The sequence below is a fragment of the Petaurus breviceps genome, unplaced genomic scaffold (assembly GCF_028583685.1).
Source record: "Petaurus breviceps papuanus isolate PSGF00001 unplaced genomic scaffold, PetGlider_PUasm1.0 90763, whole genome shotgun sequence".
Lineage (NCBI taxonomy): Eukaryota > Metazoa > Chordata > Mammalia > Diprotodontia > Petauridae > Petaurus > Petaurus breviceps.
Window position 1 is genome coordinate 5,953,740 of NW_027187340.1, and position 25,265 is coordinate 5,979,004.

General features: G+C 37.0%; 1 protein-coding gene across 1 annotated transcript in view; it reads left to right on the top strand.

Annotated features, from left to right (window-relative positions):
* AGPS (alkylglycerone phosphate synthase) overlaps positions 1 to 25,265 on the top strand; it is a 152,792-nt gene that overhangs the window by 29,374 nt on the left and 98,153 nt on the right. The window contains exons 2-7 of the mRNA XM_069068480.1: positions 1,133 to 1,222; positions 7,083 to 7,173; positions 17,372 to 17,492; positions 17,595 to 17,669; positions 19,107 to 19,178; positions 23,655 to 23,734. Coding sequence (XP_068924581.1) covers positions 1,133 to 1,222; positions 7,083 to 7,173; positions 17,372 to 17,492; positions 17,595 to 17,669; positions 19,107 to 19,178; positions 23,655 to 23,734 — 529 coding nt within the window. The remainder of the gene's footprint in view (positions 1 to 1,132; positions 1,223 to 7,082; positions 7,174 to 17,371; positions 17,493 to 17,594; positions 17,670 to 19,106; positions 19,179 to 23,654; positions 23,735 to 25,265) is intronic.

Consider the following 25,265-nt stretch of genomic DNA (forward strand, 5'->3'; position numbering starts at 1 on the left):
GCCATCTGAACTCTGAACTAAATTCAGAAACAAAGAAACATGACTTAAGCAGGTACAGGACAAAACCAATTATTTGTAAATAGGATCAATAAGAAAATAATAGAGTCAATTTTAATCTCAATTTGAAGTAAATTAAGGGTGAAATAATTTACAAATGTTGCTAATATGACATTCTCTGATGTATATTTCATTATATCTAAACTAATATTTTTCTTTTAAGAATTTCTTATTTCACTAAATATTTCCCAATTACATGTAAAAAATATTTGAACATTTATTCTTTTTTTTTTTTTAAAGCGATTGGGGTTAAGTAACTTGCTCAAGGTTACACAGCCAGTTATTTCTGGGTGTGGTGCTAAGTATCTGAGCCCGGATTTGAACCCCAGGTCATCCCAACACTGGAGCCAGTGCTCTTACTCGCTGAGCCTCCTGGCTGCCCCTAAGCAATTGGGGTTAAGTAACTTGCACACGGTTACACGGTCAGGTGTTTCTGGGTGGGTGCTAAGTGTCTAAGCCCGGATTCGATCCACAAGTCATCCTGACAGTGGAGCCGGTGCTCTTACTCGCTGTGCTACCTGGCCTCCCCTTTAACATTCTTAAAAATTTTTAGTTCCATATTCTTTTCTTCCCTCCCACCCATCCCCCATCACTTGAGAGGGCAAGCATTTTGATTTTATATGTAAAGTCATACAAATTGATTATACATGTGAAGTCATACAAAACATATTTCCACATTAGCTGTATTACAAAAGAAAGCACACAGAAAAGTCCCCAAGAAAGATAAAGCAAAAAAAGGTACACTTTAATTTGTACTCAGAGTCTATCCATTCTCTCTCTGGAGGTGGAGAGCGTTTTTCGTTATGAGTCCTTTGAAGATGTCTTGGATCATTGAATTGATCAGAGTAGGTAAGTGTTTTACAGTTGATCATTGTTGCAATATTGTTACGGAATATAGTGTTCTGGTTCTGCTTATTTCACTTTATATCAATTCACATACGTCTTTACAGTAAACTAATGTTTTTCTTAGTAACTATGAAGACTTTTTACATGCTTATGAAAATTGTCAAGGCTTTTGTTCACATTGGGGTTGTTTAACTAGGATCTCATTTATATATTTTTCTTTTTCAATTAGGCAAGGACTTATGAAGTGGAATGGATGGGGATATAATGATTCCAAGTTCATCTTTAATAAGAAGGGCCAAATTGAATTGACTGGAAAAAGGTAAAATTCATTTATTTTTTTAAATGGAGTGTATATTGGTGTACTATAATGTAATATGACCTGGATATTTTGAGTGTTGGCAATCTAAATAATATTTATATGTATTTTGGGAGGAAATAATTATTCAATTTCAAAAGTATTTATTAACTACCTACAATGTACAGTGAGTGCACTGTTAGACCCTAGACAAAAGTAAAAAAAAAATAGTCCCTGCCCTCAGAGAGCTTATATTTTACTGGGAAATTATGAAGAAACGTAAGTATGAAGATTTAGCCATATGCTATATATAACATTTGGTTTTTACAAGGTTTCTAAAGTGTGATAAGACCAGTTATTTCTCCGTTGTTAGGACTTAGTTTCCCTAATACACAGCAGAGCTGATTTGGGGACCTGATTGGACTCTGCTTCCCTTGACACAATTTCCTAGTCATGTAAGGGGCATAAAAAAATCCCATCTGTGTGGTGTTGGGACCCCCTGACTTGATCACCACACTTTCCCCTATTGACTGTCTGGATTTCCTTATGGAAACAGAGAGGCTTTATCCAGAGCAGCAGAATGCATTCTTGTTGCTTCTTTGCTGTATGTAGGAGCAAAGTAAAATTTCTTTTGTTAACTGTTGTAATATTTGTGATGCCTTCATTTAGACCTGATAATATACCTGAACTAAGAGAATGTTTGCCTCTAAGATAAGGTATAAATGTTTTTTGTGAAAAATTTCAAAGGATAATTGTATTTTAGTGTAACTATGAGACACAGTGTTCATTACAGTTAACCATAAGATGATAGGAAGTAGATAAATCTAAGTAATTGTGATATGATTTTCTCCATCTCCAGGCAAGAGTTTTTTCAGAAACTTTTAAATCCTAAATTTCCTTAGATCAAATAGAAAGTATTATGTACAAAGTAATTTTACTGAATTTTTTTCATGTGGCTTTTGAAAGGGCAAAGATTATATGATATGCATGAACTGAGGAATCTTTTGGAATAGGATAGACCATATGGCAGCAGGATATTGGCACTAAAAATTGGAGTAGTTTTTAAACAAAAAATTGAGAGTGCAAAATCAAGGAATTTGGTGGCATGCTTGAGGAAAAATAGCAGTGACAGTAGTCGATCTACCTAAAATGAGATAAAATGGGAAATTGCAGGGAAAAATCCAGCCCAGATAAAATACATATATATGCTAATATGAAAAATGCTGGAAACAAAAAAAATATATCATGAGTTAACTGGAGAACTTAGTTGCAAATGAGACATTTTAGAGACTTGGTGGAATAGTACTCGATGGGATATTGTATTGACAGGATATAAACTTCATGGGGATAGGCAATAGAAATAGATATATTTACTTCTATGTGAAGTATAAACACATATCCATTTATGTTGTTGTTCAATCATTTTAGTCACGTCCAACTCTTTGTGATCCCATTTTTTCTTGGTAAAGATACTGGAGTGGTTTGCTGTTTCCCAATCTGGCTCATTTTCATCCTCAGAGGAGAAAACTGAGACAAACAAGGTTAAGTGACTAGTCCAGTGTCACACAGCTAGTGAGTGTTAGAGGCCAGATTTGAACATAGGAAAATGAGTCTTTACGACTCTAGGCCCAGCAGTCTACTGCAGCACCTAGCTGCCACAGCATGTATCTATAGTATTACAGTAATGTTCATGGGGACCAATGAAAGATGTGTGGTTAAGTAAAATTTAACATTTGTGTAATTTAAATGGCTATATGATCTGATAAACTCTGTACTGGTATCAATTACAACTTATCTATGCTTTCTTATGCTGTTTAATTTTTCTATATGTATTTACATAAGTCTTCTATAGGATTGATCCAAGATTCTGAAGTTCTTCCTTTAGTTCTTTTAATATTTTGTGGTTACCAGTATAATTCTTGGACCTTCTCTTTTTAAAATTTTCTTGAAGCATTTATTAAGCTCCTGCTTTATACCAGGCACAGTGCTAAGTACTGTAGAAATAGCTCACTTAATCTTCAGAATAAGGCTGGAAGGTAGGTAAGATTATTATTGCCATTTTAGAGTTGAGGAGACTAAGGCAAGCAGGTGAAGTGATTTGCCCAGGGATCACACAGCTAGTAAGTAAGTATCTGAGGACAAATTTGAACTTGATCCTGAAGAAGGCTGATGGGTTTAGTGGGGAAGAGGCTTCCTAAAAGTACAGTGTGGTAGAGTCCAAGTCCAAGGATTGTAGCTGCTAGGAAATAGAGAGTATCTCCTTTGTAAGGTCCAAAAGAGAAAATTTCATATATAGTCAATAACAGGAGTTTGTTGTAGTTCAAGGATTTTGAACTTTTTCTTTATGAGAACTAACCTTTAATCTTCATTATTTCTGGTGAGTGTATATGATAAATCTTGTGTTTATTGGTCACTAAGAGTATTAGTTACTGATTGGTTAGGTCATAGACCTGTGGTCACTTCACAGATAAGGATTAGTGTCTTCAAGCCACAGAGTGGAAGACGTGATGACTGTGGAAATCTTTGTGATCTTTTGTTAGGTCATGATCCTCTGGTTGAGAAAACCTTTGTTATAAATCATCCATTAGGATAATCAAAACTGTACTGGTAGTTTTAAATAGTATAGTGAAAGCTCCTCTCTTCCCTCCTCACCAGATTCTAGCCCTGGAACACTTCTATACTTTGAAAGGTAGCTAGGTGGTATGGTGAACTTAGAGTTAGGATGACCCTAGTTCAAATTTTAACTCGGAAACTTATTAGTTATGTATGTGACCTTGGGTAAGTCACTTAACCTCTGTCTCGGTTTCCTTATTTCTAAAATGGGAATAATAAATAATAGCCTATTTCCCAAGATTCTTGTGAAGATCAAATAAGATTATTTTTCTATTTGTACACATACAGAGTTCTTGCTTTCTGTAAATTCATATTTAAGTAAATACATATTTATGTAAATTCATAATTCACATGATTAAAATTTAACTTTGAATTTTGAAAGAAATCCACATTCCAAAAAACCCCACCTATGTTAACTTTACTATACACTAGAGTACTCTTTCTCCTTCCACCTCTTTCTCCTGTGCCCCCCTCTTGGCTCAGTGAACTGTGACTCTGCCCTCTTCCCCTCAAAAAAACCCCAAACCCTCCAAATGAAAGCAGAAGAATGGATCCTAAGAGACTACCGTCACTGCTGGCACTAGATAGAGGTTTGGCTTGTAACCTCTGGCACTGAGAGAGGTGACCTTTGTCCTGCTCAGCCTGTGTGTCTGCCTCCATGTCTCTGTCTTATGTCTGTCTGCCTTGTGTTCCTCCTCTTGCTCTCCCTTCTCTGTCCCTGCCACCTGTTGTTGAACCATGTGTGACCTCCTTCTTACCTGCCTCACTCCCCCACATCCAGGGGCAAATTTGCATTATGTAAAAATTGCCTTCCATAGAGGTTTATGAAATGGTTCACTCATGTAAAATGAGAAGTGTCTGTGTATCTGTGTGTGTGTGAGAATATACATACATACATACACACATCTATATATACACACATCTATACATATATGTGTGCACGCAAAGTGCTTTGCAAGCCTTAAAATGCTTGCTGTTATTTATTATTATATATAGCATATATAACGAAATATAATTGTATAACATAACATACAACATAACAAGTCAGTGTAATGCATTATAATATATTATGTTTATTATTATCCAAGTGTAAGTTACCATCATCATCATCATTTTCTTTGGCTTTAACTTGCTTGGTTCTAGGCCTCTACAAAACTTTCAGGACATTTCCAGCCATGTTGTCTATAGAGCCATCACATCTATTCCTGCTCTACTAGAAAATTGGACTCCATCCCTGGAACAACGCTTGGGTTTGATAGGCCAGATTTGATCTTATCTTGCTTGGTTCCAAATCTCCACAGCACTTGCTAGACATTACCAGTTATGCTATTGCACATATTCTCCTTCCCACCTCCCACCTCCCTTTTATGTGTCATCTTCTCCCATTGGAATGGAAGCTTCCTGAGGGTACGGACTGTTTAGCATATTTTTATTTGTATCTCTTACTATTTAACAATTTAATAAATAATAAGTAATTTAATGAATAAATGAACATAAGTGAATTTTCTAGATAATTGAAGCTTACCCTTTAAATAGCAACCCTCCTTTGAACCATTTGAAGTGAAAATTTTGCTAAAATTTAAAATCTCCCTCTTCCTTTCCCTTTCCTTCTCTTTCTCCTTCTCCCTTTCCTCACTCTTCAGCTAACTCTCTTTATTCTCTTGGGGATGTCATCCATTCCTGTAGCTTTACTTATCACTTCTTTGCAGGTAACTTCTAAATTCATTCATCTAGTTCCCATTCCTTCCCTGAGTTTTAGGCCTATATTTCCATCTGTTTGCTGAACATCTCTGCCTGAACATTTCAGCACCTCAGACTCACTGTGTCTAAAACTGAGATCATGTTGAGGACTTCGGCAGCAAGAACAGCAATATCTTGCTCTTCTTCCCAGTTTCCATAATTCTGTTGATGATATCATCACTTTCCTAATTATTTAGGCTTCAGCTCTTGGAGTCTTTTTTTAGTGTTTTCTTTCTCTCTTTCACATAGGGATAGGAGGGACCATAGCCCACTGAATCTAGCTTCCTTGTTTTACAGATGAGAAAACTGAGACAGAGGTTGAGAGGCTCTTCTAGGGCCACACAGCTAGCAAGTGTCTGAGGCAAGATTTGGATCCAGATCTTCCTGATTCCAGGTCTGGTGCTACAGTCACTAGGATGCCTTGTCAGTTCTTTCTCTATAATATCTCCAGTTCATCTGCTCTTCCTCATTCACACTATAACGTCCTAGATCAGTTCTTTAATATTGTCTGGTCAGTTAACTACTCAGTGTCTCTCTTTGCCTTCAGTCTCCTTTATTCTCCGATTCATCCTTCACACTTCTGCCAAAATGAGCTTTCTAATAAATAGATGTTTCACCAAAGCATCAGGAGTCTTAAATTTTTTATTGCTTCTACAGCTGAAGATAAATCAGCCTGGCATTTAATGCCTTTTACAATTATTCACCCTACTTTTCAGGTATCATTTCCTACTCCCTTCATGTGCTCTCTGTGTTTCCAGCCAAACTTGACTACAAGCTGAAGCCCTGTTCCACCTGATATTTTAATTTTTTCATCCATTCAAGCATTTCTGTAATTTACTCCTTTCTGAGTACATTTTTTTTCTTTCATTCTTTTCTTTTATTAAAAAATTAATTTATTTTCTTTGCTTTTTGGAGGGGGAAGGCAGGGCAGTTGTGGTTAAGGGACTTGCCCAAGGTCACACGATTAGTTTTGTGTTAAGTGTCTGAGGCTGGATTTGAACTCAGGTCCTCCTAACTCCAGGGCTGGTGCTTGATTCATTACGCCACCCAGCCTCCCCCATTCTTTTCTTTCAAGGCCTAAATTAGATGTTCCCTCTTCCAGGAAGCTTTCCTGATTCTCTCCTCCTTTTTCCTCTCCAACTGAAAAAGTTATTTCTTCTTTCTCAATTTAGATGTTTATGTACTGCTCTTGTTGGTCTTACAGCAAGGAAGTGTGAAATAGTGGGGTAGAGAAGACGGGGGTTCACATGCTACCTTCTATTCTGGTTGTGTCCTAGGCAAATCATGTTCTCTCCGTGCTCTAGGCAACATATCTATAAACCTGTAAGCTTCAACACTATTGCTAATCTTTGTTGGTAGAAAGAGTTCTAAAAAACCACAGATTCCAGTAATGTTGACATTTATTTCCTGTTTATTTTCTTGACCCTCTGCATTGGGATCTTGTTTTTTAAAATGAAGCTATTTTTTTGAAGTATGTTAAAATCTTTCTAAGAGGTGTTAAGAATGTCATTTTGCCTCCCCTGTATTTCAGGTACCCTCTTAGTGGCATGGTTTTGCCAACATTTAGAGAATGGTTAGAAAATGTCCTTGGAATAAATGTGGACCACAGAACTACCTCTAAAGTAAGTAAATAACCAGTTGTGATATTTTTTTTAACCAAGTAAATATTCTTTTTGATCTAACTTCATTTGCTATCTTTTAAATAAACTATGGTCATTTAAAGTATATTACATTCACATGTTTTAGGTTTTTTTTTTTTCTTTAAGTCTATTAAGAATATATTGGCCATGCTGGGCTAACTGTAGAATCATAGAATGTTATAGCTGGAAGATAACTTAGAGATGATCTAATCCAGCTCCTTCATTTTGCAGATGAGGAAGCTGAGTCCCAAAAGGACTGAGTAACACACAGCTAGCTAGTAAGTGGTGGAGGTGGGGGGGAAACATCAGATGTTTGGAATTCTAGTCCGGGGTTCTTTCTATTATACCTTGTTGGTGTGGTCTATTAGGTAGAACATGATCTAGGTTAAATTGGGAATGATTATTAAATAGAGCATTCTCTTTTATTTTAAGAGGTCAATTTGTGACCACCATCACCATTCTACTTTAGCTAACTACCAGTGCTTTAAGCATAGCTACAGTTTGATATTACCAAAGCTCTGAACTCTGAAACTGGCTGACCAGTTCTTACTCCTGCCACCTTTTCTATTTCCTTACTTTTTTGAATGTATTGTCTCTTGTCATTCCCAGGATAATGCACGGTGCCAAAGAAAGTCACAAAATCAGTTAGTCAAAAAATTTTTTTAAACACCTACTATGTTCAAATTATATGAGTTAGTATATGTAAAATGCTATATAAAGATTAGTTGCTGTGACTCTTCCTCCTCCTCCCACTTCCCTCTTTTACTGTCATTGCTACTCTTACTTGCTGCTAGTGCTTCTAATTTGTACCTTGCTAGGAATAGAAAGCCAAAAAGGAAATCGTTCTTCTCATCAAGGAGATTATATTTTGTTGAGAGAAACAACAAACAGATATATACATATGCAGAATAAATACAAAATCAGTATAAGATAGTTTAGGGAATGAAAGTATTAGCAACTGTCAGAGGGGAATCAGGAAAGGCTGAATGTAGAAGGTGGTGCTTAAATTGAATCTTGAAGTAAGGCGTTTTTTTTTTTTTTTAAAGCAATCAGGGTTAAGTAACTTGCTCAAGGTTACATGGCCAGTTATTTTATTTTTTTTGTGTCGGTGCCGAGTATCTGAGGCTGGAACCAATCTCAGGTCTCTGGACACTGGGGCTGGCGCTCGAAGTAAGGCATTTTTTAAAGTGAAGGTATAGAGAATGGCCAGTATGAAGCCTTTAGGACAGGTGATCAAATGGCCTGTGAGAGGAATAGAAAGGCTAATTCTGTTAGACTGTAGAATTTGGGATTGGAAGCAATGGTGTAATAAGGTTGCAAAAGTAGTTCGGGCCCAGGTTGGGCAAAACTTTATATGCCAGACAGAGTTTATATTTAATCTTAGAGGCAATAGGGAGGGACACACTGGAGTTTATTCAGTAGAGGAGTGATGTTACCTGAGTATCTGTGTTTAGGATACTTTGGATTGAGGAAAGATTTGAGGTAGGATAACCTATTAGGAGGTTTGCCTGTTGTTTAGGCAAGAGGTGATAATGAACTGAACTTAGGTAAAAAAGTAATGGATTCAAAAGATATTCCAGAGGTAAAACAAGATCTGGGTATGAGAAGTACTTCTTTGAGCTTGTGAGTTTTTGAGATGAGGAGGGCAGTGGTACCCTCTAGAGTAATAGGGAAGTTTGGAAGAGGGATGGGTTCTGGGTGAAAGATAATGATTTCTGTTTTAAATTTGTTGAACTTGAGATATCTATGGAACATCCCATTCAAAATTTCTAATAGGCAGTTCATGATGTGGGACTAGCACTCAGGAAGTGGGAGTCATTTATCTAGAGATGGCAGTTAAACAATTTGGAGTTGATGATGCCACTAACAAAAGAGTAGTTAGCGAAGATGGCCCAGCATAAAATTTTGGGGTACACTTATTGTTAAAGTGGCATAATAGGGATGATATTCCAGTAAAGGAATCTAAGGAGTGGTCTGACAGGTAGGAGAACCAAGAGAGTAGTGTCATAAAAATCAAGAAACAGTGTCAAATGTTATAGAATGAGAAAAGATCATGAGATGTGGTAATTAAGATATCATTGTCAGCTTTGGAGGGAGCAAGCTTTCAAAGTGATTTTCCTAACCCCCCAGTCTATGTCACAGCTTCCCCCTTCTCCCCCACTGTATCCTCTACTCAGTAAATTCAGTGACTCCCTGTTATCTCCAGAATCAAATGCAAAATTTTCTAACTTTTTAAACCCTTTACAACCAGACCTCTTCCTACTTTTATTTTCTTCTTATACTTTACTCCTCAACTTTTACTCTGTGATCTAATTTCTTGTTATCTCTCAGAAACCACATTCACACCACGTCTCTGGACAGTGTGCCTTTGCACTGGCCCTCCCTCATGCCTGCAAAGCTCTCCCTCACTTTGCTTCTTGTTTTGTTTTTGTTTTTTTGGTCTTCCTTCAGTACTCAAATTACATCTCACCTTCTACAGAAGGCCTTTTTTGACCCCTTATAATTGCCCTCTCCCCCACAAGCTACTGCCTTCTCTCTGAAGTTACCTTTTACACTGTATCTTGTATGTAAATTTCTTTGCATTTTTTTTTCCCTCATGAGAATATGAGCTCCTTGAGGTCACAGACTATATTTTATTGTTGTTTTTTGGTATTCCTAGCCTTAGCATAGTCTCTAATACACAGTAAGCACTTAGTAAATGCTTGATTACTGACTTAACTGACTGAACAGTGAGGCCAGAGCCCAATTGTAAAGCGTTGAGAAGTGAATGAGAGAACAGTCAATAACAGTATCCAGCTTTTTTCTAGGAGTTTGACTGAGAAAGAGAGAAATAAGGTGACAACTTGAGAGGATGGTAGGGTCTCATGAAGGTTTTTTAAGGTTGGAGAGACATGGGCATATTTGTAGGCAGCAAGGAAGGAAATAGAGAGATAGGCACTTATTGAAGATCAAAAGAAAGATGGTTCTGGGAACTGTCTGCAGGAGAAAGGCACTTATAGACAGGTTGACCTCATCAAAGAGGGTCACTTCATTATCTGAGACTAGAGTAATGTTTGATATAGGAGATGCTGTCAAGAGGTTGTGAGATAAAAAGAGACTTCACGGTGAGTGACTTCTATTTTCTCAGTAAAATAAGTTGAGGGATGACTAGTGCAGAGGATGTGGGGGAAGTTTGAGGAGTGAAGGTCTGGAACAGCTGTTTTTGTGAGTGGGCTAGAGAATCAGACAAGTGTAAGAAAATTGTTTTCTTACAGTGAAGACCCTTTTGAGGTCAGATAATATAAATTTCTAATAACCTCTGTTAGCTCAGTTGCTTTACTTCAGCTCTGTTAGCAATGGCAAGGGTAGAGCAGGTGGATAATGGCAGTAATCCAGGGATGGGGGTTGACAAAATATGAACAGCAACAGGACAAGGTGGCCCAGGATTCAGGAGTAGAGTTTGGCATGGAATTGAAATGATTAGCTGTAGGGTCAAGATTGAGAAGGGAGAAAAGTGGTCATTCAGAGAGTAAACATTTGTTAAATGCCTACTTTGGTGTTAGGCACTGTACCAGATATATATATTTTTTTGCTTTTTGGTGGGCAGTTAGGGTTAAGTAACTTGCCCAAGGGGTCACACGACTAGAGAGAGAGAGAAAGAGAGAGAGAGAGAGAGAGAGAGAGAGAGAGAGAGAGAGAGAGAGAGAGAGAGAGTGTGTGTGTGTGTGTGTCTGTGTGTGTGTGTGTGTGTCTGTGTCTGTGTGTGTGTCTGTGTGTCTGTGGTGTCTGAGCCTGACTCCAGGGCTGGTGCTCTACTCACTGTGCCACTTAGCCACCCCCTCTGTGCCAGATATTGAGGATACAAAAGAAGGCAAAAGGCAATCTGCTGTCAAGGAAATCATAGTCTAATAGGGTAGACAACATGAAAATTGTGTAAAAACTATGTACCAGACAAATTGGAGATAATCAACATAAAGAAGATGGGGGATGTGGAAAATGTTTCCTGTAGAAGGTGGGATTTTAGTTGGGACTTGAAGGAAGCCAGAGAAACCAGGAGTTAGAAATGAGGGAGAATTTCCAGGTATGGGGGGACAGAAAGTGATGATGCCTTGAGTTGAGAGGTGTAGATGTCTTGTGTGAGAAACAATAGGGAGGCCAGTGTCAGTAGACTGAAGAGTATGTGATATAAGGTGTAATAAGACTAGTAAGGTGGGAAAGGAATCAGGTTATGAAGGGCTTTGAAAGACAGAGGATTTTTTATTTGATCCTGAAGGTGATGGGGGAGCCATTGGAGTTTGTGGAGTGAATGGGTAATATGGTCAGATCTGTGCTTTTGGAAAATCAATTTAACAGCAGGGTGGAGGATGGATTGTAATGGGGAAAGACTTGAAACAGGGAGACCAATCAGCAGGCTGTTACAGTAATCCAAATGTGAGGTGATGTGGTCCAGTTTAGGGTGGCTGCAGTGTCAGGACGCCTTGGAGAACAGCTAGGTGACTCCATAGATAGAGCATTGGGCCTGAAATCATGAAGACCCGAGTTTAAATTTGACTTCAGACATTTAATATCTGTGTAACCTCGGGCAAGTCACTTGTTTGCCTCAGTTTTTTCAACCATAAAATGGGGAATCAAAATAGCATCTCCAGGGTTGTTTGGAGGATCAGAAAATATCAGTAAAGCACTTAGCACAGTGCCTTGCTCATAGTAGACACTATATAAATGCTGTTATTGTTATTATTATTATCACTAGAGGAGAAACGATAGTTTCTGTGGTGAGTGAAATACAATAATGGGAAAAATGAGGCATGTTTCTTTGAGCAAGGATTCGTTTATTGACAGTGATTTGTAGAATTGTTAATAAAGTGAGTCAGACTGTCCCTCCCCCCCCCCCCCCCCCCTTTGTCACCCCTTTCGAGGGAAAAAAAAAAAAAACCCTCTTTATTGTGATTCAGAAAAAGAGGTGCAGGGGTAGTTGGGGAGCCTTATGGCTTAGGCTGCAGTTGGGGAAAGTGAGTGGCTTTCCAGGTGTGACTGGTCATGCCTTCTCTGACAATTAAGGAATGTTAAGGGCTTTATGGGATTCACCTGCCTCTTTTAATCTTGACTAGGAGACTAGAACCATCCATTTTGATCTCTTGGGGTGTGTTTAATTATTATTTAAATACAGTTATTTGTTTAGTCATTTCCCAGATAGTGAGAACTTACTCTATTTCCATTTTTTCCCCTACCACAGAGTGTTGTGCTGCTATGAATATTTTGGTGTATATAGGACCTTTCCATATTTAGCTTTCTTGGGGTTTATGCTTAGCATTGGTCATCTCTGAGTCAAAGGGCATGACTCTTGGTCTTATATATTTATGTAAATTATTTGTACATCTTAGATATTTATACCTGAGACATTGGCCCCCCTTCAGAAGGCAATGGTTTCTCATCTTATTCTTTTTGTTTTTCAGTTGTGTCCAACTCTTCTTGTCCCCATTTGGGACAAGTATCTTGGTGAAGATACTGGATTGGTTTAGCCTTTTTTTCTCTAGCTCATTTTACTGAGACAAACAGGGTTAAATGACTTGCCCAGGGTCACACAGCTAGTAAGTATTCGAGGCCAAATTTGAACTCAGCAAGATGAATATTCCAGACTTTAAGCCAGGCATTTTATCTGCTGTGCCACCTAGCTTCTTATCCTAGTTTCCTTCATTTTGTTTCTACAGAAGCTTTTTTCTATATCATGTACCTGAAACTAACCGTTTCTTTTTTCTTTGGTCTCTTTTATCTGTTGCTTGGTTAGAATTCTTCTCCTAGCCATGCTGGCAGAGGTGCATGATTACATGCTCTTCTAATATTTTTCTTTTTAATGTGACCTTTTTAATATTCAAGTAGTACATTAATTTTGATCATATTGTCACAGATTGTCTAAAATATTTATTGCCATTTTGTTCTGAAAAATTCATCATTTGAGAGAAAACGGCTTTCAGAATTATAAAAGCAGGAAGAGATCTTGATAACTCCATAGTACCCTTTATTCCTCTGCTTTAATTTTTTGTTATCCGATATTCCTTGGACAGGTAGAAAAAACTATTCACCAACCTTCTCATGAAAAACTCGTCATATAATAATGCAGATCTCCTCATCACTTCATGTCTGCATTACTACAGTACCTTCTTAGCTGGCTTCTCCGTCCTATACTGAATACTACTTACAGACTCTGTCTTTCATCCTGGCATTCTGTTTAAAAAAAAAGTTCAATTTCCTGTCATCAAATTAAAATTCTTCCACCAATTTTCAAGGTTCTTCATAATCTGATATTATTCAACCTGTCCAACACCACTCCAGCATTTTTTATATTCTATTCAGGATACTCTTTTATAAAAATACTACATCTTTTGTTTTAGTATAATTGGACAAAAGTAGGAAGCACATTATAAATGCTGTAAGGAGCAAATAGAATATGCTATGTTCCAAATCCATAACTCCCACCTCTGCAAAAAAAAGGAAGAGGAGTACATTGTCTCCTAGGATTGTCTCTTTACCACAGCGCAAATACACCGTGTTCATTCCTGTATGCACACTTCTACTTGGGTCCTCCTCTCCTTGGCATGACCAAAGTTCCACTCCTTTGTTCTCTGATTGTTCTAGCCTGTATGGATCTTCCTATCAAAAAAAATTTCACACCATTTACTATATATATATTATATTTTATGTTTATATATTTTGCCTCCTCAACTAAAGTCTGCTGGCTGCTCTCAAGGAACTTTTTCTACTTTTATGTTTTTTTCCTGTGCCAAGTAAGATAGATTAGCTGTGCAGGAAGTACTTAGCTGTATAGAATAGTAAACTATTAGGCTATTAGTATGTTTAAAATGTAAGTGCCAAGGAGGGATTTTTTCATTTTTCGTATTTGTATATCCAGAATCTATCACAGTGTCTGGCAGAGTAGGCACTTAATAAGTGTTTATTGATTGATAATTTATATTTAATGCCTATTGTTGTGATTATATTAGTGTTTTCTGTGTTGGTAGAAGTATATATAAACTACATCCATAATTTTTAAGCAGTGAATATTCTTTTTGGGGTGATTTTGAAATATGTTTCATCATGCAGGTTTTAAGAGAAGCACTTTTGCATGTGTTTCCATGACCGATATAGAAAATACTAGTTGTTTACTGTAATCATGAACATTTAATTAATTTATTTTAGTCTGCACTATTTATTTTATTTTAAAAGTTTTTTTAGTTTATTTTTTTAAAATTTATTTTTAGTTTTCAACATTCATTTCCCAAAGATTTTGAGTTACAGATTTTCTTCTCATCTCTCCCCTGCCTCCCATATCAAGATGGCAAGCATACTGAATACCTCTTCCTCCAATCTGCCCTCTCTTATATCCCCCCCAACCCCCACGTCCCCCCTGACTTTCTTGTAGTGCAAGATGGTTCTGTACCCCATTGCCTGTATAGCTTATTTCCCAGTTGCATGTAAAAAAAAAAAACATTTGTTTTTAAAACTCTGATTTCCAGATTCTCTCCCTTCTGCCCTCCTCACCTACCCCCGCTCAGAAGACAAACAATTCATTATAGGTTATACATGTGTAGTAATGCAAAACATTTCCAATTATGAATATTTTAGCAGGTAAGGTTGCTTAGAAAAAATACAATGATGGAAGGATAGAGGAGGTATTCAGAATGATATGGTGTGTCCAAGAAGCAAGAAGTAAGTCAGGTTCTTTTACTAGCTTTCTTAAGATAAAGGAAAAATTAAAGAGGGTTTAAGGAAAAAAGAAAATTAAAGGAATCTCTTATTTACCTTGTAAAACTTTTTTTTTCCTAATATAAGAGTTGAAGACTGAAAATCAATTGTTTATCTGTCCTATGTTACTTTTAAAGAATACATTATAGAAATGTGCAGAAGAGTGAGATTTGCTAGGGAGTAGGAAGAAAAAAAAATCAAAATATAGACAAGTTTTAATTTTAATTTTCTTCTTAACAGTCTTTGCATTCTAACTTCTGACCTCATCACCCAACTGAAATTACTCTCCGTAGTTATAATGACCTCTTAATTGTCAAATCTCATGGCATTTTCTTAATTATTGTACTTCTTGATCTTTACAGCTTTGGACATTGTGGATCATCTTTGTATCCCTTTGCTATCCTCTTCTCTCTAAAGGACATCTTGACATTCTCTTTTCTTATGATTTTCATGATATATGGCAGTTTCTCTTCTTAGATTCTCACTGCTCCTTTTCAGTCTTCTTTGTTGGATCTTCATCCAAGTCGTACCTACTAATTGGAGTCACTGAAGGCACTGTACTGGCCCTCCTCTCCCGCTTTATTATTTTCACTGGTAATCTCATCAGCTCTCATGGTATAACGTCGAAATTATCATGTCTGTGCCGATGATTCTCACGTCTGCTTGTCAGGTTCTAAGCTGTCTCTCAACCTTCCAGTCTCACATCTTCAATTGACTATTAGACATCTTGAACTGGATGTCTTGTAGGCATTTTAACTCAGCAAGTCCAAAACTGAACTTCTTTATCTTTTCCCCTAAACTCTCCCATCTTCCTAAGTTCCCTGTTATTGTTGAGGACACTGCCATCCTTCTGGTTCTTGAGGCTTAGACTCTAAGTGTGGTCTTTGACTCCTCTGACTCCTCACTATTTCTTCCCTTCTTCCCCTCCCTCCCCCACCACGTTTGTTGTGTTTTGAAGGCCTGTCCATTTTACTTTTATAATATGTCATCTTCTTTTTGAAACTGTTATCACCCTGGTGCAGGCCCTTATCGCCCCATATCTGGACTATTAAAGTAGCCTGCTGGTTCTTCTCCCAAGGTTTTTTCCACTACAGGCCATCTTCTACTCAGTTGTTTAAATTGGTTTTCCAATATAACAGATCTGACCATATCATCATCTCCATTCAATATTCTTTCCTACAGGATCAAATATAGAATCTTTTATTTTGACTTTTAAAAAAAGCCTCTTCATAACTTGCCCCCTTTCTACCTTTCTAATCTTATACTTTACATTCCCCTTATAACAAGGCCCCCAACCTTCCCTACCCTACCTCCCAGCTTGGGCATTTTCCCTGTCTGTTATGCCTGGAATAGTCTTCCTCTTCATCCTCCTAGGTTCTTTGGCTTCTTTGATATCTCAGCTACATCCCTACCCTGTGCAAAAAGCCTTTCCTAGCCCTCCTTAATTTTAGCACCTTCTCTGTTTGTACTTAGTTGTTTGCCCATAGACTGTGAACTCCTTGAGATGACTGGTTTTTTTTTTTTTGCCTTTCTTGTATCCTAGTGCTTACCATAGTGCCTGGCATATAGTAGGTGTTTAATAAATGCTACTTGATTTGATTCAGTAGCTTAGGTGAGAATGCAGAAAATCCAGAAATCCTCTTCACCTCTCACCAAACATCACTTAATTTTCTAGTAATGGAACTAATTGAAAAGAATTGACATTAACCCATCTTCCCCAATAAGCAAGAATAAAGAAGGTAGGCAGTTCAGGGAAGTGATTTATATACTGATTGTAGTCTAATGAATGATTGAGAGTTATAAAGCATCTGTACTTCAACTTTTGAAAGCTTTTGATGTATTTACCTGAGATTTTTCTGTTAGATCAAAGTAGCTAGGTGGCATGGTATATAGAGCACTGGATTTGGAGTCAGGAAAACCTGAATTCAGAATCTGCCATCAGACATTAGCTGTAAAATCCTGGGCAAGAAACCTAACCTTCATCTGCCTCAATTTCATCATCGGTAAATGAGGGATATTAGCAGCACTTACTTTCCATGGTTATTGTGAAGGTAAAACGAGATATCTGCAAAGTGCGTTCTAAACCTTAAAGCATTCTTTGTTCAGTTGTTTTTCAGTCATGCCTCTTTGTCACCCCATTTGGGGTTTTCTTGGTCAAGATACTGGAGAGGTCTTCCATTTTCTCCTACAGCTCATTTTGCAGATGAGGAAACCAAGGCAAAGGGCATTAAGTGACTTGCCCAGGGTCACACACCGTAGTAAGTGTCAGAGGCCAGATTTGAATGTAGGAAGATGAGTCTTTCAGACTTGAGGCCCTGTGCTCTATCCCATTGCACCACCTAGATGTCACAAAGCACTTTGTAAATGTTAGCTGTTGTTGTTATTATTATTATTAAAGTATTATACTTCAGCTTTTTAAAAAAGAGTACTATAAGTAGTAGTAACTTATTTTGTTTTCTAGGCATCTTTAAATGCTAGTGATGTACCTCCTTCTGTTGTAAAAGAAGATTTTCTTGATGACCTTAAAGAAACTAGCATTTCATATTCACAAGAAGCAGATGATAGGGTATTCAGAGCTCATGGTAAGATCCCTGAGCATGAAATCTTATTTTTAAATTCTTGCCAAAAGTTCTTTTAACTTAAGGGTTTGTTTGTTTGTTTGTTTGTTTTTATTTTTAAACCAGGTCATTGTCTGCATGAGATATTTTTGCTCAGGGAAGGAATGTTTCAACGAATACCTGATATAGTATTATGGCCAAGTAAGTTTTTGTGTGTATATATGTGTGTGTGTAGTTCCTGAGTGCTCATGTACATTGTAGCACTATGTGATGATTATAATTTTGTATTTTCATTTGATGCTGTTAGAACTTAAATAAATTTGCAATTGAGAAACATGCCCTTCTTTCATAGCATAGGTCATATAAAATTAGGATAATGCAGTCTATCCCCTGGAGAGTCTGTAGTGATATCATTATATATAAACACAAATAGATTTCATAAACATAGTCAACATAGTACTATGGAAAGAGCACTGGACTTGGAGGCAGAGTATCTGGGTTTCAATTCTCAGTTCCCAGCCTCCTTGAGTATATTGTTTTCTCATGACGAGGGGTTGACAGTAGCACCTGTGCTACTTATTTTGTAGGATCATTTTGAGAAAGCTCTTTTGTAAATCATTGAGTGCTATAGAAATGATTTTTTTTTTCCTTATGAAATGGTGGTTTTTTTTTTTGCAAAGCAGGTAGCTTGTTAGGTATTAGAAAGCTGCCCATTATGCCAATGGGAACAGAAAGTTTTAAGAGTTCCTTATTAGGGGTGGCCAGGTGGCTCAGTGAGTAAGAGCACCGGCCCCAGTGTTGGGATGACCTGGGGATCGAATTCGGGTTCCAATACTTAGCACCTCACCCAGAAATAACTGGCCGTGTAACCTTGAGCAAGTTATTTAACCCCGATTGCTTTTAAAAAAAAGAAAAAGAGTTCCTTAGTTATTTTACAACATTATTTCATGTTGTAGCTTATATTCATATACCAGAATTTTACAAACAGTATTGTTAAAGCCTTAGGATAATTTGACTGGAAGATATTCCCCAAATTATGAAAAATGTTGAAATGCAGACAATGCTGTTTTACACAAACTTCAAATATAATATTAATCAACGAGTATTTGTTGAGTGTTTAACAATATTTTGGGTACTTAGGGAGCTGAAAAAAATCAGTCACTAAATGTAGCAATTATTATCTCTTGCATCTAGCTCTTCCTTTCCATTATCATGGTCAGAACCTAATCACTTAGACAACAGTGCCTCCCAAGTGATCTCCTTCTCTAATGTTTTGTTTTCCAGTGTGTACTTCATATGTAATATTCTTAAGTTACCACTTTCATCAAGAACCTTCATTGGTTTGTTATTGGCTATAAGGTCAAGTTAAAACCTGTCAGTAATTAAAGGCAGAACTTTTTCTATATCCTATATCCACTTTTCCCATTATATTCTTAACTATTTAAAGTATATTAGAGTTTAAAAAAAATTCCAAAAATTATAAATGTGGTAGAATTTCACCAAATTGTAAGCATGTGCCATGGTTCCTTTTGTATAATAGGTACCAAATAAATATTTGTTGAGAATAAATAATCACTGCACAACTCAGATGCTGTTGAAATTACGTGACTCATTAGTTTTCTCTTTATTCTTTAATAGAGTGTCATGATGATGTAGTTAAGATTGTGGATTTGGCCTGCAAATATAATCTTTGTATCATACCATTTGGTGGTAGGTATTATGCCTTTTGAGCTTTAATATGAAATTGATTTTTTTCTTTGCCTTATTTTAAATTTAAGACGTTAATATCATTTTATTCCTCCACACTGAAAATTCATGTGGTTGTTGTGTTACTGTAATAACCTATAAAGATGTTGAAGAAGTTAAATTTAAAAGGTTAACTAATAAATTATACAGTGTGGTACTTTTTCTTGGTGATATTAGGCACATTTGACATTTTATATTTTTTAATACTTTAACAGTGACTTTATATACTTTTAGTTAAAAGTTAATGAATTGCAGTACTAGCTATTACAATACCTAAATAGAGCGGTGATATAAATGTAAAAATTTCTGCTTCAGAAAGTTTTCATAAATTTGTTGGCATTCATGTAAAGAATATTTTCAGGTGATGGTATGCAAAATTGGTATATAAAATTAAAAAAAAAAAGCAGGACACCATTAATGTAATATAGACTGAAAACAAACAGATGCAACAACTGATGTATTGAAGGAGTACATAAACTCTATTCTTCAAGGCAGAAGAATGAGTTTTCTTGTAAACTTCAAAAGAGATTCGTTGTCCATTGGAACCGTGTCTGCCATTCTTTATTATGTTCCCCATATATACTTGTATAAGCATAAACATTCATTCTTTGGTGGTATTGGCCAAAGATTTGCCTTTTGTGGCTTTTGGGGCTAGTAGCAGTTGGTAAGGTAAACATATACTATCAGTCAAAAAATAGTTAAGCATACTTGCTATCTTCTTGCCTTGGTCACTCCCACCATCCCTGTGGGAACTTTTGTTCTGCACATGAACTGTTGAGTTAAGGTAGAGGAAATGCAACTGTCTGGACTGAGTCCACTACAAATTTATGTTATTTAACCTCAGCTGGGTCCTTAGTACTACTAGGCCACAACCCCACTTATCAAAGCAGCTCTTAAAAACTTTTTCATTCCTCCTCAAACTTCCCATGGTTCTCCCTTCCCCTTCCCTTGTAGCTGAGAACTTTACATCATATTTTACTTAAAAAATTGAGGCCATTCACCAAGAGGTCCTTCTGTAGCCCATCATATACTTTCTTCTCTTACCTCTTTTCACCCATTTCCCATGATGAGGTGTGCTTCTCCTTGCCAGGACCAACTGCTCTACACACACAAGGGATCCCATGCCATCTCCTCTCTTCCAACAGATTGGCCCCTTTCTTATTCCCATTTTCATTTGTCTTTGATTTCTCTCTGTCTGTTGGCTGCTTCCCAGCTTGCTCCCATGCATTCCAGCATCCTCAAGAAACCCTTATTGGATCCTTTTATTCCCACCAGCTATCATAACTCTCCTTTTGTGGCTAAACTCCTTGAGAAAGCTGTCTACAACCACTTAATCTCCTTTTACTCTTTTCTTAACTCTACAGCTTGGTTTCCAACTTTATCATTCAACTGAAACTGTCCTCTCTGAAGTTACTAGTGATCTCTTAATCACCAAATCGAATTGTTTTTTTCTCTCAGTTCTCATTCTTCCTGACCTCTCTGCAGCCTTTGATACTGGTGATCACCCTCTTCTTGATATCTCCTATACCCTCTTCTCTTCAGGATTTTGGGACTCTGTTCTCTCCTTGTTCCTCTTTTGCCTATCTGATCTTCTCAGTGTCCTTTGCTATATCTTCATCTAGGTCATGCCTAATAACCTGAATGCTCCAAAGTTCTATCCTAGGCCCTCCTCTCCCTCCATGTTATTTTGCTCAGTGATCTCATTAGCTCCCATACATTCAGTTATTACATCTGCTTGTCCAATTCTAACCTTTCTCCTGGACTCTTTTCTCATATAACCAATTGCCTATTAAACATCTTGAATGGGATTTTCTGTAGACATTTTAAAATCAACATGTCCAAAACTGAACTCCTTATCTTTCCCTCCAAACCTTCTCCCCTTCAGAACTTCTCCCGTTACTATTGAGGACACCACCATCCTCCCAGTCCCCCAGACTTAAAACCTAGGTATAATCCTCACTTCCTCAGTATCTCTCACTCCCCATGTCCATACCAAGGCATATAGATTTTACCTTCATAACGTCTCCCCTTCATTCTTTTGATACTATCACCACTCAGGTTCAGGTTGTCATCTCCTCATATCTGGACTATTACAGTAGTCTGTTAGGTTGATCTGCCTACCACAAATCTCTCCCCGTTCTTTTTTTTTTTTTTTTTTTTTTTAAGCAATCGGGGTTAAGTAACTTGCTCAAGGTTACATGGCCAGGTGTTTCTGGGTGGGTGCTAAGTGTCTGAGCCCAGGATTCGATCTCCAGGTCTTCTCAACACTGGAGCCGGTGCTCTTACTTGCTGTGCTACGTGGCCGCCCCAATCTCTCCCCATTCTAGTCTGTGCTTCAGTCAACTACCAGAGTTGTTTTTCTAAAGGATCAAATTAAAAATTCTCTGTCATTTAAAGTCCTTTATAACTTCTCTATCTTTCCAGTATTCTTATGCCTTACTGTTCTTCAGCTCACCTCCCTGATACTCTTTGATCCAGTGACACTTTGCTATTATTTAAACAAGACACTCCTGATAGGACATGTTTGCCATCTGTCTTCCATGCCTAGAATGCTCTCCTTTCTCATCTACTAGTTTCCTTCAAGTTCTGGTTAAAATTTCACCTTCTGTTAGAAGCTTTTCCCAATTCTTTTCCCTTTTGAGGGAGGGAGGTGAGGGGTGGAAGGCAAGCCAATTGGGATTAAGTGACTGGCCCAAGGTCACACAGCTAGTTAAGTGTCAAGGGTCTGAAGCTGGATTTGAACTCAGATCATCCTGATTTCAAGGCCAGTGCTCTATCCACTGTGCCACCCAACTGCCCCCTTTTTCCCTCCAAAACTTTGTTTTAGATTCAAATGCCAGAACACAAATAGAGAATAGAGAAAAGAAACAAAAACATATCATAAACTTAAATATCAAGTTAGAAAGAAATAAAAGCATGTCATGTGCATAGCAGAGCATGAGAGGATTCAAAATATGTAACGATAAATTTTCATTTCAAGAAAGCCTGTATGATAAATAATATTGTGTTGAGAATTGTCCATCCTTTCTTTGCTTCCTTGTGAGCTTTCTTTTGTCCTCTGCTTTGCACTTTTTTACTTTGTTCTTTTTCTTCCCCTCCCCCAAATTCTCCCCCGCCCAGGCCACAATAAACTTTAGATATGTTTCTCAATGGCTATAAATATATACATGCCACCCCCCACCCCCGGAGGGTTCAATAATGTTTAGATATGTTTCTCCATAGCTATAGATATATACATACACATATACATATATAGACATATACATCCCCAGACCTATTCCAGATCTTTGTTTTTATGTATATGCATATCTCTTATTTCCTATCCCCCCTGACTCCTCTACTTTACTTTTACCCAGTACCTTGCCCTCCTGTGACTTGCCTACCCCCCTCCAAGGATTCATCCCCTATCTTCCCATTCCCATAAATCTAAACACCCTTCTATACCCCTATTTACCTATTCTCTCACCCTCCCCTCTGAAGATCCCTCCCTTGTCCTCTCCCCACTCCGTACGCCCCTACTATTTTATTTCTTCTGAATTTAGAAGACTTCTGTACTCTTTTAAGTATATATAATTACACTTTTAGCTGTTCCTAAATGGTTTTACTTTTAAAATTCATATCATGCCCAGGTTTTCCCCAGTGTTTCTTATGAACTACCCAGTTGTTAATAAGATTCTTAGATATAAATTTTACATTTTATATATATAAAAAGTAAGCAATCAGTCCTTATGGATCCCTTGTAATCAGTCTTTGTTATATTGATTCTTACATGTCGAATCATCTGTTAAGTTCAGGATTTTTTTAACAAAGTCTTGAAAGTCTGAGAGTTTATCAAAGGTCAATTTTTTTTTGTTCAAGATAATAGTCAACTTTGCAGGGTATGATATTTTTGACCAGAGCCCAAGTTCTTTTGCTCTTTGATATGTTGTATTCTAAGACTTGAGGTTCCCCATACTGTTTCTGCTGCTAGGTCTTGTGTAATTCTGTTTGTGGCACCATCATATTTAAATTGTTTTAATCTTGATGCTTTTAATAGTTTTTCCTTTAGCTGGGGATTTCAAAATTTGACTGCTATTCTTAAGAGTTTTCCTCATAGAATCTCTTTTATGTGATGATCAATGGATTTTTTCTATTTCTACTTTACCTAATTGGGAACCCCCAGTTTGGTTATGTGCCATTATCTGCAGAGAAGGAGATAAATGAAAGCATATTCCTTTGAATTCAGCTTCTTGGTGTTCTCAATATATAGTACCTAGTTCTTCCTGACTGTAATGAGTTTACCAAGTATAATAAATAGCGGTCTATTTCTTAGCAGGTACATTTGTGTATTATATTTCAAGGAATTGCTTTGTTATACATATATAAGAAGGGTTATAGTCAGATATTTAAATATGTTCATTTATATTTATATATATACATTTATATTTCTTGTTTTGACAGGAGGAACAAGTGTTTCATCCGGACTGGCATGTCCTGTAGATGAAAAAAGAACAATTGTTTCATTGGATACTTCGCAAATGGTATGAGAGTTTCAGAAAAATATAGAATATAACATTGATAGGCAGCTTACAATTGTTTAAAATGCCCTTTTCTTCTCTTTATTGCCTCTTCTTTCAAAAATAAAAAATCATATATATTACATCCCACATTTTGTTTATAATTTGTGTTTTCTGTAAGGAATGTTTATTTACTTGAATTCTCCTTTCCCTTTCTTTTCTCCTTATCATCTTTTCCCTGTCTTCTGTTCTTTCCTCTTATTTCCCCATACTGTTTTTATTGTCCTTTACCTTTTTCCCTTGTATCTTAGACAAGTAAATATATTTTTTAAAGACCTATTCCTACTTTTTAATATGGCCATCACCTGTAATTTTAAACCAAATTTTGACCCAAATATGTCACAGGATTAAAAAGATTAGGAAATAGTGGGATGTATAAGTAGAGATTTGTATTTATAAGAGAAGATATTTGCAATGTTTTATTTAAAATCACAAATATACATAGTATAAATATTATTACAAATATACATAGTGTAGTTAAATATAAAAATAAGTGCCAGAGTATTCAGAAAGGTTGTAGTATTCAGATTTCTTGAAGAAATCATCTTAATTAAATCTCTTTATTAAATACCTCATCATCATCTTATACTTTTGGCTAAGATGCTATAATTGGGCTCTCACAAACACAGAGTACTTACAATAATATAGCACATCTTTATTTTTTTACTTATATTTTGTACATCTAATCTTACTATATGGGCCGATAAAAGGGGACATTATCAGGTTAAAATTCACTCTCAGCATGCCCAAGAAGGAGCTCATTATTCCTTTGGAACCCACAGTTCACTCTTGAGAATTTTCTTTTTTCTGTAGCAGGCACCACCATCCTTCCAGCCACCCAGATTTGCAACTTAGAGCTCTACTTGACTCCTCATACTCTCACACTTTTCTATACAGTTAGTTGTCAAGTATTTGTTGATTCTATCTTCATAACATCTCGCATTTCCATTCCCTGAGAGCTAGCCTGGTATAATGGAGATAGTATTTGATGTGGAGTCAAGATGTCCTCAGTTCAAATCCCACCTCAGATAAATAGCTTTGTTACCCTGGGCAAGTCACTTAACCTTTCTGTGCCTAGCTTTCCTTGGCTTTTTAAAATGACAGAGTTGGTCTTGATGGCCTCTGGAGTCCCTTCCTGCCCTAAAATCCATGCTCCCTTCTCTTCACCCATGCAACTATTGAAATAGTCAAGGCCCTCTTCACCTCTGACTGGGACTATTCAAATACTCTTCCTAATTTGGCTCCCAGCTTCAGGTCTCTGCCCTCTCTAGTCCACCCTCTAAACAGCTGCCAGAGTTATATTCATGAAGTATGCATGTCATTCCCTTGCCCAATAAAGTAGTAAGCAGCTCACCTGGGACTAGAACTAAAGTTCTCATTCCATACTTTGTGTTCTTTTCCACTGTTCCAGAAAGAAAGCACTTGACCTAGAGAAGTTTTTTTTTTCTTTTTCAAGGTCTCATAACTTTTGGAGTTTAAGACCTGAAACTTCTGT